This window comes from Bemisia tabaci, chromosome 3, assembly GCF_918797505.1.
Source record: "Bemisia tabaci chromosome 3, PGI_BMITA_v3".
NCBI lineage: Eukaryota > Metazoa > Arthropoda > Insecta > Hemiptera > Aleyrodidae > Bemisia > Bemisia tabaci.
In genome coordinates this window covers 25344176-25363416 of record NC_092795.1, presented here as the reverse complement: position 1 = coordinate 25363416, position 19241 = coordinate 25344176, and the positions used below count along the sequence as shown (strand labels likewise).

Here is a 19241-nt window from a genome sequence, read left to right as displayed (position 1 = left end):
ATGGTTTTGAGCAAATAAAACCGTTTTTCCTTGACATTTTTTCGGTTGCGACTGAATTGCTGAATGATGTTAGGGAGTGATAAATGCAGTAAGCAAACAGGCGTATCTGTTGAAGGATTCGAAAATCTCAAATGGCAATGGAGTTTAATGGCGTCTGGGCGGTTTTTAAGTTCTCCTTGTTATGACAACTTTACCCCTATGTCTTCCAACTGCATATGCATCCCTTCCTAACTGATTGTAACAGTCTTCCACTACGGCAACAGGTAGTTTGTACCACTCTTAATGAGGCACGACTGATTTGCTTAGTGCTGTTGAAATGTCCAATTCAGAATTCTGACTGCAGGTTACATTTCACTTATTGTGGTAGAACCAGATAAGTCGAACATCGAAAGAATGATGTAAGAAGCGAAAGAGTCAATATTTTGGGGTTATCATTGTGGATGGACCAAAAAATAATCCTCTCTCGAAGTAAGAAATGTATCAAAGCCTTAGATTTCAAGAAGTCGATGATCTTAGGAACAGAGAATGACCTAAAGTACTTTATAAATAACTCCCTCATTATCATGGAATTATATTTTATCTATCTTGTCCAGAATGGAATGCATAGATCCATCCTAGGATATTAACACTGCATTATTAGGACTGATTTAACTGAAGTATAACCACAACAGATGTTGCCTAATTTTCTCTAATTTTTTATTTTTTAAACTAAAAATCAAGGCACACTTTATCTTGAACTTTTGCCAGTAGGTATATTCTTCATTATTTATGGTAAATTCACAAGAGGGTTTAAAGACGTTAAGTAGCTAAGTTCCCTGTGAAAAAATAACACATGAGGGAAAATTGAGAAATGTGAAATGCAATCCTGGTTAAATCTTGTCAATAATCTAGCATTAGCACTTCTATTCTCCTAAGGCATTGAAAGTAATTGTAGGTTAAATGAAAAAGCCTTACTATTCAGCGTGAAATCTATTAGGAGCATTTAATTTAATTACATAATTTCAATCACAGGGGGTAGCACTGGTTTCATTTGTCAAATCCTAAACGAATTGGTAAGTATGAACCACCCTGAAGTTAATCAAATACATCGTGACACGAATTATTTGAGAGATGGGTTAAAATATTTTCTTTTCCTTCAGAACAATTGCTTTCAATGGACATATTGAAAAAATGAATGGGAAAAAAGAACAAAAAATTAAAATATAAAAGGTATATTCACAATGAACTTGTACAGACAGTTAATGACAATGGAGAAAAGATAACCGAGAACCACAAATTATTGTCATGAAGTGTGTTAATGTAAAATTGAAGACTGAAAAAGACATGTTCACTATGATTACGTTTCCTACAACGTTTCTAAACTCGAAGTATGAATAATGTACCATAGATGCGTTCTTAACCACAATTATGTCCTTCGGAAATTTTCGATGGCCTATGAGTGATAAAATGAGTGTTGCTAAACTCCAATGCATTAACCCGATTTTCGAGATGGCCACACAACAAAATTGCTCCATCGGCTCATTGAGGTTCCGGTTTTTGGCCGGGTGCTGAGCTTCTGACTTATTGGTCAGCAAAACAAATCGGGTAATTGAGCCAAGCCATTTTTGTTGGATTTTCCAACGCATCTACTCTCAGTATGCTTAGAGCCATGGTGAAAATGCTTGGAGCATGCTTGGAAAACTGTCTTCATTAAAGAAGATTTGATGACCATGTTGACTAAACTGACATTAGGTACAAATACTCTGGGCCCGAATTTTGTATTCACTTTGACATTGAAACGTAACTTCAGTGGTGATGAGTCCAAACCACACCACCATTCAGTGGTGATGAGACGGACATATTAGTGTAGTCGTGACTTGTTTTGAGTATAAGTGAGAAGCGCTGGAAGGACCGACATAATTTGGGCCCACCACAAGGAAAGAGAAAGGCAGAGCAAGGTGTTTTCACAGCAGAGCTTAGAGTTTCCACCATGGCCTATTACATACTGTGGCAAATAAATAATGTTCCTAACGGGCTGAAACACCTTCACCTATTTGGCCATCATCCTCTTCATGGCTATGGAATAATAAATTTAGTGGCCTCTAATAACCAATACTTTGCGCTCTGGAAGACAAAAATGTTTATCGTATGGCACCAGTAACTACCAGCAGTTTCTAGAAATCATGGCAGACTTTTTATCACATAAATGGCTAGTATAGCTCTTGGACAGGATATGAACAATTTAGAAAAGGGGGAACAGAAAATTGTTTCCTCTTAGTTTACATTGGATTTTGATAGCTAAATTTTTTCAACCAGAAATTTTAAAAAAAAGACAAGAGGTTCCTGAAAATGACTGAAGAGGCTATCTAGCATTTTCTTCACCTACCCCTGATGAAGAGGAGACTAAATAGGGAGGCTGCAGCCAAACAGTACATTACAATCTTAATGAAAATCTGAGGATGTTTATCAAACTTTAAAAGTACGGAACAGAACAGTGATAAAGCTCTGGGAAGGGAAAAATATTAATTCAAATTATTGCAGAAAAAATTAAAATAACATAAGAATATCTCCTTAAACGAAAAATAAACTAAACGGCAGTAACAGCTGAGATAGCTATTGCAAAAGATCAATCCCCAAAAGAACTGATATAGACAGAACTGAAGAACTGTAATGCAGTAATATTTTTACTCATCCGAAGATGCGTCATCACAACATTCTTGTGTTTACAGGCATAAGAATAAAAGAGTTTGTAAAATTAGCAGCCTGATACATTGCAGGATATTGGATTTTCCTAAGTGCTGTTACACAAAATCATAAATTTGGGTTATCGATCAACAGATCAACAGTTAGAAAACTTTCACAAAAGAATTTGTACAATGCAAAGCTGAGCACTGCAGAATAATAGTGGCAAATGCACCAAGTCTTGTAAAATACAACAAGGAAAGCATGCTTATGGACCAAAACAGAAGCTAGTACATCTTTGCAGTAAAATTTAAAAAATCTCGTACAACCATCAGGAAACACTACATCAACGCATTTATTATTTACCTAGCTTTTTACAAATTACTGCAGGCTATTATCAGGCTTGAAAAATACTTGGATACGGCAGGCTAATTATTGAAAATGATAGACAAACAGAAGATGAAACAATCCTATTGGTGAGAGGAGATGGGTGCAATGGACAAATGAGGTTGGTCATAGACTAGCTAATAACAACGAACGAGAGACCCTATATTTAGTATATAAGTTCCCCCTGAGCCAATCACAACCACCCATTTCAACCAATAGGATTGCTCCATTTTTCCTTTGTCTTCTTTGTCTATCAATTACAATAATCAGCCGGAAGTTCAGCAAAAGAGGGCTACTTACGAAGTTCAGAGAAAGAACTTTTCAGGGTCAATAGCAAAAAATTCTTTTTCAGGTATTTAGTAAAGGCATACTTTTGCACGATCCTCGTTTTCATAGAAAAATCTTCATTGCACGAAGGGAAAAAGTGAATTGAAGATAGCTGATCATTCTTTGCCACCGATCAAGCACCTAGGTAAACTGAAGCAATAAAATAAAATATTTATTAACAACCTAAAAAATACACAAAATAAATTTAACTTCTATAATTGGCACAAAACGGTACAATTAAAACTTATTAATCAAAAAGAGCTGCAAAGCTGGCGAAGCAAGACGCATAGAGAGCCAGTCTTGGATACATATCTGGCACTTTCAAAATCACAATAAGCAATGTAGGAGAAACACAAGAACACTTTGTCATTTTGAAATTCAAATTCTTGAAAAAACTATAATTGAGGATCCACCGAAAATCCACTTAAATGATGCAAGACTAGAGTTTTTGAAGAGATCCAGTCTTTCCGCTGTGTAAATGCTATTAGAGACTTTCTCCAGATTAAAATTACGGTTACTATTTATTAACTATCTAAATTTAGGTTAATTTAAAAGTTCATGAACAACCAGAGTAGGATGGAAGAACTTGCTTTTTTCAGACGGCAAATACAATTCTATTTACTTGCCCCAAAACAGACTCTGACCTCTCTCGCTGCAGTAACCGTGCATAATCGGAAACTTAATGGGCATACTCGCCTGTCAGTAAACTGAACAACTTTAAAAACTCATCAAGGAATTGATTTTTGTTCTACATTTTAGTTGTTCGTTGGGATCAAAGCAAGCACGTAAGCAGCATTTTAAACATAAGACTGACGAAAAAACAGAGACGCCAATCAGATTGTCTGTAATAGAAGCCTTAGCTTCTAAGTAAGTACATCAATAAAAATGTCTAAAGAATAAAATTCCAAAAATTTACTAAAATAGTGAGCTGATAAAAACATTAGTTCTTAAAAAAAGAAAGGTAAACAATAAAATTCTCCACATTCGTAAAAATTCATTCAATTCGGTATTTGACTATTTTTAATTGAGAGAAAATGTACGTGTGGACTCACGGACATGGCACACTTTTCCTTTACAGTTACAATGCTCTTAAATTTCAGACATTTTTTATGAAGAATTATCATACAAAAATTCCTTAGATAATGAACTTTTCTGCATTAACTATTCTTACACTCTTTCAAAGAGACAGGCCGGGGAAATTGCCTTTTTTAATATTTTTGATTTGTTTGCTGCCAAGAAAATAGCTCTAGGCAACACTTCTTCTTTGGCACCTTTATATTCCCTAGTGTTTTCATTTATAGTTCACAACTTCCCTTCGCCATGTTAATATGAGTGAAATCTGGGACAGTATATAAGAGAGGAAAGACATTGCTGCAGGAAAAAGCAGAAAATGATAAAAAAAAAGCTGATCACTTTAAAGACCAAAAAACTTAAATGGAAAGTGCTCAAAAGAGAACTTCTGATGGATATATTTCAAAAATGGTGCGCAAATAATTAAATTTGAAACGTTCATTGGTCCGGGGAATTTCTGAAAAATAACAAATAGGTTAGTGAAACTGAAGTGAAATATGATTGCAAAGTTAAGTGTTTCACATTTTTTTCTTTACTATTCACAAACAGCGACATGATTTTAGTATTTCTCTTAGTTTTAAAAGTGGGTGATGAATGCTGTGAATATTCGTACCAACAAGACCTAGCCAAAAATTCTGATGAAGCACCTGATAAAGCATAAAGCTAAATTCACAACCTTCGGAGGATCCACCTCTCTAGCAGTAACACTGCTGAAACACATTTGAAAATAGAAGGAAGCTGGAATAGTGCCTCCGAGTTACTTGCACTTGTAGAAAGAACGCTTCTTTCAATTAGTGTCATCAGTTGTAGAGCTGTCTAAATTTTTACAAGTAAATTAGCAATTTTTCAGACTTAAAAGCATGAGTGCAAGAAAAAAAACATGACCGCTAGAAAAAAGTTAAAATAAAATTACTAAAAAACAAACATAACCGGACAACAAGGAAACCTTATACTAAAGACTTACAGTGCTATCATTATATGAAATTAAATAGTAGACATAATTTAATTTTCAAAACCCCAAGAATAACCAAATCTAGCGATGTTTGAATTGTCAGATAAAATGAAAAGAAGGAAAAATGGACTGATAAAATGTTTAACGAAGGTCGTTTAATTCAAATTAGAGGGGTTTTCTAAGGAGAAAGGGAAGGATTGCCGTTCATCCCTCTACGACATGGCAAATTTGGCTTTTCTTTGAACATTTTTAGAGGATATTCGAGTTTTCTGAAGTCCTCCATCCATCAAAGCTTTTCCCTTAATAATCAGACCATATTTTGATGCAGAATTATGATGCATATTCACAATACAAGCAATCTATTGCTAGAACAACTTCTAAAAAAAAAAAAAAAAAAAAAAAAAATCATCAGATGAGGAGATTTCAACCCAGATCAGCTCTAATAGCTAAATCATCCCATGCAAGATTAGTGAAAGCACCTTAAAAGATTTTACAATTAAGTAATTTGAAAATCTTTTGGATCGCGACATTCTCCGAGTCAAACATTCACTGCATAAAATTTATTGAAGGAAAGTGAGAGGGATGTTTCACTTTCGTGTTTCACCTATCCTTTCAAAGACCAAGATGGGATTACAATGATCACATTGTGTACAAAATAAAAATTGCAGTTCAAAGAATACTGCATTATTTACTAAAACGTTTAAGGTTCCTTTGACTGTGGATCAATCAAACTGAACAAAAGTAATAGCTTAGGTAATAAAATCTATGGCACAGCACTACTGAGGCTAAAAAGGGGGATAAAAAGATAAATCTAAAATATTTGACAGGGAAAAAATTAAAGAAGAATTTTTTTTATCTGACAGAGCAAACACAGAACTGGTCACGTGTACAGAAAATACAGAAATTCAGGGCTTAAAAATGTTGTAAGAGAATGCGGTCATTTCAACCCAGAGGAAGATGACGCCTAAAACGCCAAGGCAGCTGTATACCTTGAGGTCGTGCATACCTTAATGATTCTTGTCAATGTCTACAAATTTCAGTCAAAAGTAAATTATTTTCTTCTCATCTATTGAATTAAAGGCGACACAAAGTTCAAAACTGGGAAGCTCACATATTTCAGATTTAGCACTACAATGGGCATCATAATAGCTCGCAACCAGGTCACAAAAATTTCATGGGATTCAGGAGCGGTTCAACCTAACATATAAGTAGATATATCAACCATCCTGCTGCAAATATGGTGAATTGGTATGGTGTTTCCACCTAGATAAAGGGCAAGGGATGTCTACTGTAAACTGATTACCGAAGCTGCACACATACACACTTGCACATACATTAATGAAGCATTTTCTACAGGGAACAGGACTAAAGATACCTTATAAAGGTAGTGTGAAGATCACCGAGTAGAAACATGCAATAAAATAAGTAAATTGTTAAAAAGAAACTGTCAAATAAATAATAACTTAGAGTAATGAAAGAAAAAGCTTCCAATTCATTTAAAAAAAATTGTTTACAAAGCTTACAAAAATCGAATTAGCACTTTCTATGACAGCTAAAACAAGGCTAATTTCATAGTGCACTTTTCAGCATGCTTGGCAAAATAATTGTAAAAAAAGACATAATTTCATGCTTTGTTGATGCTTCTTGCAAATGTTTACAGAAATATAAATTTAGCTCGACGGCAATGAGCATAAAGGTAAAACTTTCAGCTTCTTCAGTGCAGGAAAATTGAAGAAGCCCTTAAAATATTTTTTTCTTTACTTTCAGTAAATCTTGATAGTCATTCATGGGGTTCCCATCATTTTTTTTCATGTTTTTGTTCAAAGAATACTTGCATAATTAAAAACTAAATAAAAAAAGAAAGTGCTAACAAGAATCGTTTCTGAAAAATTTTCTTCTAAGACTAACAGTTATGATATAATTCTCTATTACAAGGGGATTTATTTTATTTAATACAGGGTCATAATTTTTTTTATTTTTTTTTTATGTGAGAAGAAAATACACTTTCAATTAACAGAGATATAAAAAACTGCAATGGATAGATCAAGTTCTACAAGAGGGATAGAAGTATAGATTAAAGGTTCAGGTTAAAACCATTCACAAAAAAGAGGAGGCTACACTTGAGATATAAATATGACGTTGATGGCCTATTCCAAGTGATTTTTGGGTCACTTCAGAGCAATTCAATTAGCCTTCAGAAATTATTATTTTCTTCAGAAATGGAAAAAAAAATACAAATTTTGCTCCGCTTTCTGTGAGGTTTATGCGAGGGAAAACATTGATAGTTTGAGTGCAATCGCTCTTAACTCCTTCCTCATTTAGAAGCTGATCGCAGCTCAATCAAGGATACTGATTCAAGAAGACGAAGGAAAATAACAACTAAAACAAGAAAAATTTACAAGTTTGAACTTTAAAACCTAAACCTGGGTCTAATTAGGAAATCGATGAAATGGCATTTAGGGGGGACCCCATCTGGGTTAAAACTTTGTCCAGCCACTGTAAAGGGCCGTGCAAATGAATCTCAATCCAACAGGGTGTTGACGTCACATCCTGGCGATGATATTCGGCTCCCCATCCTTTCACAAAAGACATTCTGCAATTGACATAAAGAAAAAAACATTATAAGTAGAGAGAAATGGACAATAAGTATGGTTCCATTTTGAACATTTTAAGCTTTTTCAGTGGCATCTGAGTCTGTAGCAGCTTTCTCGCTGAAAAAGGCTACAACCTGGACTAATTTTTGCCTTGGTCGCTCAACAGGGAAGCACCAAGTTGCATCAAGTTTGAAGCTTTATTCCTCCATGGAATTCAATTCACAATGTGGAACTGTGTCTATGTGTCTTGTGGAATTTTTCCATGGAAAAATTTTTTTCTTTTGAAGTATTTTTGACAGAAGATACCTCACAACTGGTTAAATTCCAAACTACTCCCAACTCATTTATTCCCCAAGGCTTAACGTTTTAAGAGATCAGCAGATAAAAATTAAAACATGCATTTCTTGCTTCCATTTCATTACAAATTTAAATATTCTTTTATTTAAATGTAATTATTGAATTAAAAAAATCCTTTATATTGTTGGGAGTATTTCTCTCGACATTACGTTAAATATGTAGATTGAAAAAAAGATTAACTAATAAATACCTAATGGTGCACATTTTTGTCAGTTCGTAAACAGCTTCAAATCCGTGATTTACTGACTGAGACAACAACTGAGCAAATTCCTGGTTGTTGAAAATTTTCAGCGAGCAGCCGGCCGGAATTTTGCAGACAGTCAATGGGTGAAATCCATGTCGATGATTGCAGTTCCTGGATTGAACAAAAATGGCAGAGTCTGATAGGCACTCTGCGTAAACTTCACCTCCAACATAAACTAGCTGGACACCTGACGAAACAATGAAAGTATGGTCAATATTCTGAACAGGACAAGGTTTTAGAATGAATGTTAAATAAAAAGAGACATTTTTGCTGCTGACAATAAATGGAACACCCTTGCTCTTCTTGAGAGAAATCGTGATGGCAGTTATTCATAGGTGAGGAAGAGTGTACTATGATGGTGATAGAAAATCATAAATAATTATTAAGTTATAGATTAAATCCTCATGTCAAATTATTTTGTGAAAACTTAAAAACAAACCATCGTTCAGCCACTATTGAAGGTCCAGCCCTCTATCTAATGATTTGCCAATCTTGCATTTGAGAAAATATGCATAAAATCATTAAGGTTCAAAATCACTTCCTTGCTGTGACCAAAAGCTATTGCATCTAATAAAATCCAAGCTTTACAATTGGATAGCATTTTGCAATTCGGAACTATAGGAAAAACCGTAGGTTTTCAGGAGAGCAACTTTTGCAAAAACCATTGGCGTTTTTCCTCAAATCGATCAATGTTGCGGTTTGATGGTTCATTTTATAGCTATGGAGTTCCTTTAACACCCTGTGTTGACAGATTCTTCGAAAACGTCACACTGTTGCTAAAAATTACAAAAAAAGGCATAGTTCCTTATTGCAAAATGAAGAATCCGTGGAAGCTCATTTTGCAATTAGGAACTACAGATTGTTTTAGCACTGACTGCATAGAGGAGACGGCCCTGGTGTCACTATTACACACTGGAGAGTTAACCCCAACAGAGAAAACACCCTTTCTTCATTATTCTCAGGAGGCCGAGAGGAACGCTATATCAAATAACATTAAAACTTAAGCAACTCCGAATTTCTTGGTATTGTGTGCATAGTCATTTCAAAGGCTAAAAGCTAGATCAGATGTACATGTAACTCCAACCACAATTTTTTAAGTTCCCTTACTTTTATTTATGAGAAACAATTTCGCTTACCTTTGCCAATATGTCGTCGGGTGTTTTCGATGGTTGAATTGCGGTTGACGTTTGACAGCTGGCCAAGACAGAACCTATTTTTATTCTTGTTGCTGCTAGGATTGGTAAAACCATCCACAGTTATTGACAGTGGCTGACAGTGGAATACTTCGCCCACGCGACAATTAAGTTCGTAGTATGCGATACTTGCCCAGTAGTGTTGATCCTATTGAAAAAACAAAAGAAAAGAAATTGAAAAAACGATGAAGGATGACTTCCATGAATTTGACACATTTACTGCCAGGTCCCTCATAGTTGTCATTTTTTTGTTGGTCGCACAGGATCAAAGCAGTCACAACAACCAGCATTTTCATTGCACCATAATGCGATAGAGGCACTATCTGCCGGTCCTCCATGTAACTAATTATAGTGCACTAGTTTCATGTGTAACCACTGAGAAGCGCGGCAAGTGACAGTAATCTTGGTTTAAAGCATTCGCATTTCTCTATTTTCAATACCCGAGTTTCTGGCCTGGCAGGAGTAATTATGCAAAAACACATTGACAGTGAATATGTTGAAAGAGAGGGAGAGAAAAAAAACCATGAGAGCTGATAGAGTTGGAACTTCTGATCTACCGGTAGATGTCATGTAACTATCATTCAACCAAGAACTGAATTACTTGATGAAAAGAAACCAATTTACTCCAGAGAAACCATGACTAAACTCGACAGATGATCAAATACATTGAAAATGGGGTAGAAAATTCGTTTACCTGGTATGCAACTTGAGCGACATCCGTCAGATTACTGGTATCCATGCATTCAGGTTTGGTCTCTGTCTGCGTGGGACTCATGTTACCCTCCGATGCACTGAAAGTAGGTGGTGGAGATTCTGAAAAAATTAGAGATCAAAAGGAGCAAATTAACAAGAATAATTTCTATGGAATGAGTAAAACTTATTAAAAAAGAAGTTGAGAAACTTGAGCTCGAAAAGAGAAATTGGTTACAAGTTCCATTTCTCCATTAGGTTTGATGTAAAAAACAAACTTCAAATTAAAGTTTCTCAAGTTGAATAATTTTTGGATGCAGTTAGCTCTTGACATAAGGTTGCATGTCTCTTCCAGGCATGCACAATGTTCATGAACTGGCTTCATAATTCACTCCTGCCGCGCTGATTTTTCCCCCAAAAATACTTTGACCGCACTGTGTAATGGTGCGTAGAGAAAATTTGCAGTTTGATTTGCATACATTGATGTACTTTTTGCACCCCTAGTTTCTTCATAAGCTTAAAATCAGTCTCAACACAATTCTTCATCAGAAAGTTACTTGGTTCTCTTTAACTCAACAATAGACAAATTAAGTAAAGTAAAGTATGGAAATCAGTTTTAAAAAGTTTAGACATTTCTATGAGTTTAGGACTTTACTTTAGGTAACACCTGTGGAAGTCTTGTTCCTCACAACATTTTACATGAGAGCTGATGTTACAATGATAATTCCTTCCTTTCAGCAGAAGTTTATTTAGGGTCCTTGGATTTGTGTTCACAATACTTTTTGTGCTTCTGAGGAGGAAAGAGGAATCTATTTGAATATACTTTTGTCTGACATGGGTTAATCTTGTACTGTTTGCTATGATTCTCTCTTCAAATTAAGCTAGTATAGAACAAATCTCTGCAATTTTTATTTATTTTTTTAGAAGTATTTCCCTATGGTAAGAATCTGCTAGTAGTTATACGTAAGGAGAAAATAAACTTACCGGCAAGCCCTTGAGTCTGATATGGGCTGTAAGCACTGAAGTTGGAGGAGCTAGGAGATGCCGGCTCTCTAAAACCATTGGGGGAATAGCAGACGTTGGTTGGTCTTGTTGGCACAGTCAGTTGCTGATATGATAGTAGTGAAGGCCCAGGGGCAAATTCACTGTGGCGTGGTACAAGAACAGGAGGTAATACTGAAAAGTAAAATTCAAATGAATGAAGCAATAAAAAATCAAGGCTGAAAAGGAGTTCGAGGTTTGATATTTCGTACATTGAAAATTTTAAACTTTACAGGAAAACTATTTACATATTTTTGTAACTTTCTTTAACCAATGATCCTCTACCTTAAAGAATAAGATCTCTACAAGAAGTTGGTATTAAATAAGATGAAAAAGAGGGTATCAACTTACCAGGGCTTTCAACTCGTTTGTAATGATAAGGGTTGATGCAGACTTCCTTCTTCTTGGCGGAGAATGGGAACTGGCAGTGTTCCAGAGGTTTCAGCTCATGATGGGACTGAAGATCAGGCCACCGCCAAACACGGCAGTAAATGACATGAGGTAGTGCTTTGCGGTGAGAAACCTGCAAGGTATTGAATGGGCTGACAGTTTAATTAGAGATATCATCACAAAAACTAAGTGATAAGCTTAAAATATTACCAAAAGGAGATTCAAATTTTTAAAAAAGTTGAGTAAGAATAGAAAACAAGAATAAAACAAAGTCTTCATCAGTACCCTAGATTATCAGGGGATAGACTTAAAGCCTAAATTCCGAAAAAGGGACTTAGTCTGAAGGTGTGAACACTTTTTGGGAGCCTTCGTCAAAACCTAGAGTTTATAAGGCTTTGCCCCTTGATTGAAGATGGGTATGTTCAGGAGTTAGTAATGTCATAAACTTTGTACCACTCATTTTGTAGAGAGAAGAGAGTCATTAACACCACATTTAAGAGAAATGCTGGGGAAGCTGATATTCCAGAGCACACTTAATCTGAACTACAGAAAGCAAATCAGATGAGATCAATGGTGTGCAAGCTGACATCATATTATACTTTCACATTTTCGAGTAAAGAAGAGACACGAAAAAGGGTACATTTTAAACAGGAGTGACAATTCTGGTGTCACCATTATCAGTAATCAATTTGATTTAGGCCTAAATATCATCAGACATGGAAAAAATTTATATGGACTGTATATATTTTCATGGGTAAAAGGTTGATTTCCTCCTTTTTTTCTCCCTTTAAAATCTATGCCTGATAACATAGCATTTTTCAGGATGGAGGAACTGAGGCTTTTCAACTTGAAAAAAGAACTTAATAGAAAAGAAGATTTTTAGGTTTTCGCATCCTCACTTTTGTCATTCTCCTGATGTTAGGGCTAATCTCCATTTCCACTACAGATCTGGACAAAAGTTTTAGGGACAACGGGGTTCATCTCAAAAAGTAGTTACGCCTTTACATCAGAGAAGCAACACCTTTTATATCTCACCCCAGCTGATGACCATTCTCTAAAATACTTCTACACTAAGCTCAGGGCCAGCACTTCAAGAAAGAAATAGGACCTTTATAAGTTCGTATCTTCAATTATGATCACACACATGGATTTGAAGCTACCGAGGGTCTTGTCATAATTTTTGATACTTATTCATTGAGAAATCATCTTGCCACCTTTCATTCATAGAAGCTTCAACTCAAGCCATAATGTACTTAAATTAGAAATTAGGGATCTAGGTGGTGTTGAAAGATAAATATACTTGCCTGAAGTCTTCCATCAATACTTCTGGGAATAGTGACACACTTGCTTGGTTCGCCTGGACAACTGAGAGCTTTCTCCAAGGATTCTATGGCACCTTTAGTCTTCTTCAACTTTTTTACAAGAAAATCAACTGCTTTCTCAGCCCACTTCTCTTCCTCGTCCCCTTGTTTCCACCCCAAAAGTTTCTTGACAGCAGGGCTTGTGAAAGAAAACAAGGAGTTCAATGATGACATAGGGCCACCACGTGTTATTTCAATTTCTTCATCCATTTTAGCTAGTCTCAGTTACACTCTGTAATCACAGAAACATTGAGTTTTAAAAACAACTCATGAGGCAACGGTCAGAATATTTCAATTCAGATTTTACATGTTATCAGTTCTTATAAAAGAAAAAATCCTACTGATGTAAGTATCTACATTCATGAAATCAATTTATTAAACTACCTACCTGCAGTAGACCAATTATTGAAAGTTTAAGGGACTCCGATAAGACATCGAAATGTGATATACATATTGAATGGTTAAGATAGGGCTAAGTATATCTTGTCTTGTCATGCTGACACAGTTTCGAAAATAGGGCTCTTACTTTATTTATGGTTGGCCCTCTGTGGGGGCGCAAAAACTTCCTGACCACATTATTCGCTAATGGCGAGATAGGAGAGAGCCACTGTAAACAAGAAACAGCAAAGTGGCCCTGTCAGATTTTTATGAAATTACTATTTTCACAATGTTCCAGCATTTTAGTTATGAAGATAAAGTGAGATTTTGGTTCAAACTGGGGGGGGGGGGGGGGGGGCGAGGAACTCTCTTCATCCTTTCAAGCCGATGTTACATTTTTGTGTCTGTAACATAAGACATCAGAGTTGGGGTCCGTTTTGCATGGTAAAGATTAGGCTTGCATATACTTAACGTGCTGACAAAGTTTTCTTAGTAGGCCTGCTGGACCAATACCTAATGGCATCTCACCAAAAATTTCAAATTATTGGAGACAAAACCCTACTTATATTGTTTCAGATGCCTCAGTACCGTCCCTTTACTTTCTTAAAAACCGACATAATTTTAGAATCATTTCAAATTTATCCTGACAGTTGTAAATAACCATTGCCACACAATAACCACACTTTGAATACTATTACTGTAGGCACAATAGACAAACAGGTGTAAGATGGAGATATCCTGAAGATTCTAAGACTACTGATCAGACATCTAATGAAACAAGAACAGGAGGAGCGACAGTAGAAACTAGAAAATCATGATCAAAGGGGCGGGAGAGCAGAACAGCAGTGCAATAAGACTACTTACTGTAGGTTTAAGCTGATACCAGTTGATGAGCAAATTTCGACTGAAAAATTTACTTAGACACAAAGACTCAGAGGCTACTCCACACCTAAGAGTAGCACCATTTCGACCACAGGAAAAATGTTCCGAATCCAGGTAGGATGCTTAAACACTTGAAATCTATGATTCATGGAAAACCCATCAATAAGTAGTGACATCAACTACAATTTCTTCTTTCCGAATTCATGAAAAAAAGGCTTCCATCTCTCTTCTTACATTGTTTCTAGAAGTACATAGATATGCTGAGAAATGACAATCCCATGTACATCATTCCTCGTAGGTATGTCATTGAGCTGGGGAAAAATGGATTAGTCATTTTGCCCAATCTCTCGAGTAAGCATGAGCTGATTAGTCAGATTGCAAAAATTGATTCTGGGTGCAAAAATCGAATAGGCCTGGCATCATAAAATAACAGGATATGAGTATTCTGGCATTAGGAGATATGGAGGAGATGAGCTCCAACAGGCAACAGGATGTGATACACAACTTCACAGCTCGATTTAATCAGCGCTAATTCGCCCAACAGTTCAGCTGGTAATTTAACGAGGAAATAAGGTAAGATTCTGAGTATGAGTAAGAAATAAGGGCGGAAAATTTAACAATATTATTACCTGATCAAAACATAAACAGAAGCCATATCGACATAACCTCTGGACAGAAATGACAACTGTTCCTGGAGAGGAATATTTTCCTAGTTGGAACTACTAATATGACATTGTTGGCTTTAGAAAATTACTTAGCAGGGCACACAATGAACATGGGAAGGAATTCTGACCACACGAACATTCACTTCACGATAATATTTGAAGGTTTTCTCAAGAATTTTGGACAAGTTTGAGGCACGCTTCTCGGAATTCTCAATTATTCAAGGTCCGAGAATCCATTGAACGACTGGACCCACTGGACCACGAAATGCAGTCGCTGCGCATGCGCTGACGTATCATTTGGAGGTACTTGCGCTGATTATGTTCAAATTTATCCCGCGAATTTTAAACTTGCGGGTTCTTTTTTTTCGCCCGTCGACAACTTCTCTCTCTTACCGCAGCTCTACCCGTATTCATTAGCCTTCTTGGCAATATTACAATGATGTCATAAATAGTCAGCACATAGTCATTCGTCATTGTCTTAATCGATTTTGGATTTTGAGAAACAAGCCTCAATACCTGACGCAGCCTCAAGACTAGTTGCACGCAAAGTTCCAAGTCGGGCCAAATTGACCAGTTAAAACACATTGGTTTTGATAGGTTTTTGAGTAGTTTGTATGTTACTTCTGTGTTTTTGGGGGTAAGAAATCCTTTTTTTTTTTTTTTTTGAAATGTTCACCTTTACGGTAACATACTGGCGCTTTCTCAGCCGCCGCCGCCCCCCCCCCCCCTCCTTCCTCGACCGCCATCTGTACCTCCCCCCGAATAGGTATTACGGTCGAATTGACCCGGCTTGTGATTTCTAGGGGTAGTTGTAAAAAAAATTCACTGAAATTCGGTTGTTTTCTTTTTTTTCAATTAGGTGTTTGATTCTTTTTTTTACAATGTATTTGTAGACCTATATCTACTGCTTGTTAGCACCAGCTCCAACAACACAGAGGCACTTTTAGATCTTAGGTCAATTTGACTCAGTTTGGGCATCTAAGGGTTAAATCTCCTCTCTATTTGACTTTCTGCCAAATACAAAAAGTTTATTTGGAAGTACCATTTAAAATTTGTTGATTTTTAGTTGATTCTTTTTTCTTGAGTGCTTGCAAATTTCTTTTCTTCCTTAAAATTTCACACAAAAATCTAGCATAATGTTCATTCAGAAAATTTAAAATAAAAACATTGTGAGCAACAAATTGAATCCTGTACTCTCTTCTTTTTAATGTTCTTCTCCAAGGGTTATAAGGTGCACCTTTTCCTGTGAATAATTACATTTGAAGTAGAACAATTAGTGGAGGCTTAGGACACAAATGAACTTCAAGCTCAAATGATGAGACAAAAAATGAACTTAGGTACCTATTCAACTTAGAAAACTATCGCTTCAGATTTTTTTTAAAAAACTGAAATAACTCTATAATTCATAATAATACGTTCAATTCAATTTGATACATGGCCAGGAAAACGGAAGGACTAGATGAGAATGCATAGGCAGTGTGAAATATTGCCAAGTATAGGTACTTTTTTCTTGGACTTCAAGCCCTGAATCTTGCATTAAAACACTATTATACAAGCTTCTATTCAAGTTTATCTTTAAAACAATTTGGGTAACAAAAGAGTTGTTACAAACAAGTCAAATTGTAGAGTACCTACCTATTAAAAAAGAGATAAAAATTAGGGAATTAAAAGAGGAAAGGAAAAAACAACAAAATTTCAGGACATAATCCATAAGAATTTAATTCCTTAAAAAAGTTGGAACAGTAGGTATTTTAAATGTGTACTTACACTAAAAAGTAATAAAAAATATTGTTGGTTTAAAAAAAAAATTAGGTTCAAGGGGGGAGTCCTGTCAAGTTGTTTGAAATTACACATACCACAGGCTCCTGTAAAAAGAACCACAAGACTTGAAGAGCGGGTTCTGTTTCAGAGATGTAACTAAATAAACAGAGAAAATAAGAAAACAATAAATCAATCCCTGAGTTGATGCGTCTATTTCTCAAAATGCTAAATGATACAGCATTGATTTTCTTTACTGACTTTTAAACTGCTAAAAAGAATTCACTAACTCAATATTCATTGAAAAGGGCAGAATGCATTAAATTGAATTTTCTACTGCATAATCGAAAATTCAGTACCTATGAAAGAAGTGCATTGACTTTAAGTGAACATTGGAAAAGGAACATTGACTTTAAAAAAGGGCGCATACTTAAAAAGGGACAAAAAAAGCTATGTTATAACCATTTTGTAAATGGTTTGGAGAGACTGTGCAGAGGTGAAAAAGTATTGACCTTTCTGCATCGCAAAAGTCATTCAGCATAAAATTTTTTTTTTTTGCATCAGAGAATTTATTTTTCTTAAAGTTCTTCAAGAAATTTTAAAGTAAGGAAGATTCTTCTCATAGAAAAGATCGCTTTGCTTCTTGGGCTGCTTCCATCATCAGGCCTAGAAAAGAAAAACAAAAATTACCTATGAAAAAAAAGCAAACATTTGTTAAACCAGAAACAAACAAAAAATCTCGGACAAGATCCATGATCTGCAACTAGCAATAAATCCAAGATGCAAAACATTACAGTGGAATTTGAAAATATTTCATTATTAATTTGGTGGTTGGATTAGGTATGAAAAGGAAAAAAACTGGCATTCATTCGTACCTACTCCTTCACTTAAGAATCAATTATTGAAACACATACAATTTCGCAAATCGAAATTTGTATTGCTGACTAGACTTGGAAACTTTGTATGCTTTGCAATGTTCAATCTTCTCGTCAGACTTGGTTTTTCAATTGGAAAAGGAATACCTTGCAAATTTCTATTTTATCGTCCTGTCTATGTATCATCTCTCTAGAAAAATTTCTATAGGAATTTAAAGCGGCAAGGTTGGTACATTTCCCTTTCAACATATAATAATAAAAAGGAGCATACATTTTTAAACACCATAGCCAAGATGCTTAGTCTCTGAGTCTAGTCATCGACATAGGTACTTTTCCCTTCTGTTGTTGGAAATTCTGTTGAAGTTAAACGCTGCAAAATTGGATTATACATGAGTTTCAAAAGATTTGTGAAGATAATTGAGATTTGTAATGCTTTACAATAACCTTCATAAATATTAACTGCTGTTGTCATGATTTAGCTCATGAATTATATTTGTTAATAATTTAGTAACGCTTTTTGCCACTATTACCAAAGCCTTTTAAAATTGCAATGACCAGAAGCCCTGAGATAAATTTGCAGTATACCTTCTATTGCCTAAAATTTATGAATTACAAGAGCACGCACAACAAATGTGGTGGATTGGAGTCGTGGAGTCATTCAATCTTTGCGCTGTGTTGATTTGCCAAATTGTAAAATCTGCATTGGAAGTGCCGTGCCAGCATTTGTGAGATTGAGATAATTATTTTTAAATAAAATCACTAGATACTGATACTGACCTAGACACTGCATACTGGTGCATTGAGGAGAGGAAATCTCTCAGTTAGAGAATTGGAGAACATTCATCACAAAAATTTTTAAGTCCAACCTTCTTTACTAATAATTTGAGGTAAGTGCTTGAATGACTGGATTTCTTCATTATATTTTTTTAGGGATAGTAATTTTTTTTACAAGATATATAACTCAACAAAAAAATAGTTAATTATCAACATTATGAATATGAGGTTGAGTGGAATAAAAAAAATAAAAAATGAAAGGAAAAAAAGACTAGCTACTGTAGTGGTTCGGCTAAAACCTCAGGGGTTTTACCGACAAAGTTTTAGCCATACCACTACAATACCTATTAAGGCAAGGCCTCGGGTCAGACTTTCTTTAAAAGAGGGCTCTCATATTCAGGTTTTTATTGTGTTTCCATCCTATAAAAGACAGTGTTCTATTTTACAGTTTTTGGATGTTGAGAAGAAGAGTCGTTCCATATTGGGTTTAAGTACATAATATGTATCCACCTTTAAACCTATTACTGAGAAAATACTGCAAAAAAGAGAAGTCTAACACATTCACTGCGATATGCTAGCTTCTTCTTCCTTGAAGTTAATCACTGGCCAAAAATTTTACTCCACTAATTCAACAATATTTT

At 35.4% G+C, this 19241-nt stretch overlaps 2 protein-coding genes across 3 annotated transcripts in view; both read right to left on the bottom strand.

Moving 5' to 3' along the window:
• Window positions 1–1195: 1195 nt before the first annotated feature.
• On the bottom strand, window positions 1196–15444 carry LOC109031136 (protein mothers against dpp). Of its 2 annotated transcripts, none has more exons than XM_019042479.2 (8): window positions 15158–15444; window positions 13212–13500; window positions 11869–12040; window positions 11461–11652; window positions 10481–10599; window positions 9730–9934; window positions 8540–8780; window positions 1196–7991 (listed from the first exon to the last, which is right to left on the bottom strand). In XM_019042479.2, the coding sequence occupies exons 2-8, from the start codon at window positions 13476–13478 to the stop codon at window positions 7832–7834; spliced, it is 1356 nt and encodes a 451-aa protein (XP_018898024.1). In that variant the 5' UTR covers window positions 13479–13500; window positions 15158–15444; the 3' UTR covers window positions 1196–7831. The 2 variants fall into 2 exon arrangements, with proteins under 2 accessions (XP_018898024.1, XP_072154164.1); XM_072298063.1 differs by lacking the exon at window positions 15158–15444 and adding an exon at window positions 14511–14662.
• Window positions 15445–16886: 1442 nt separating this feature from the next.
• The window catches only part of LOC109031144 (platelet-activating factor acetylhydrolase), a 51971-nt gene continuing 49616 nt past the window's right edge, over window positions 16887–19241 (bottom strand). Inside the window, exon 11 of the mRNA XM_019042494.2 lies at window positions 16887–17617. Coding sequence (XP_018898039.2) covers window positions 17571–17617 — 47 coding nt within the window. The 3' untranslated portion in view covers window positions 16887–17570. The remainder of the gene's footprint in view (window positions 17618–19241) is intronic.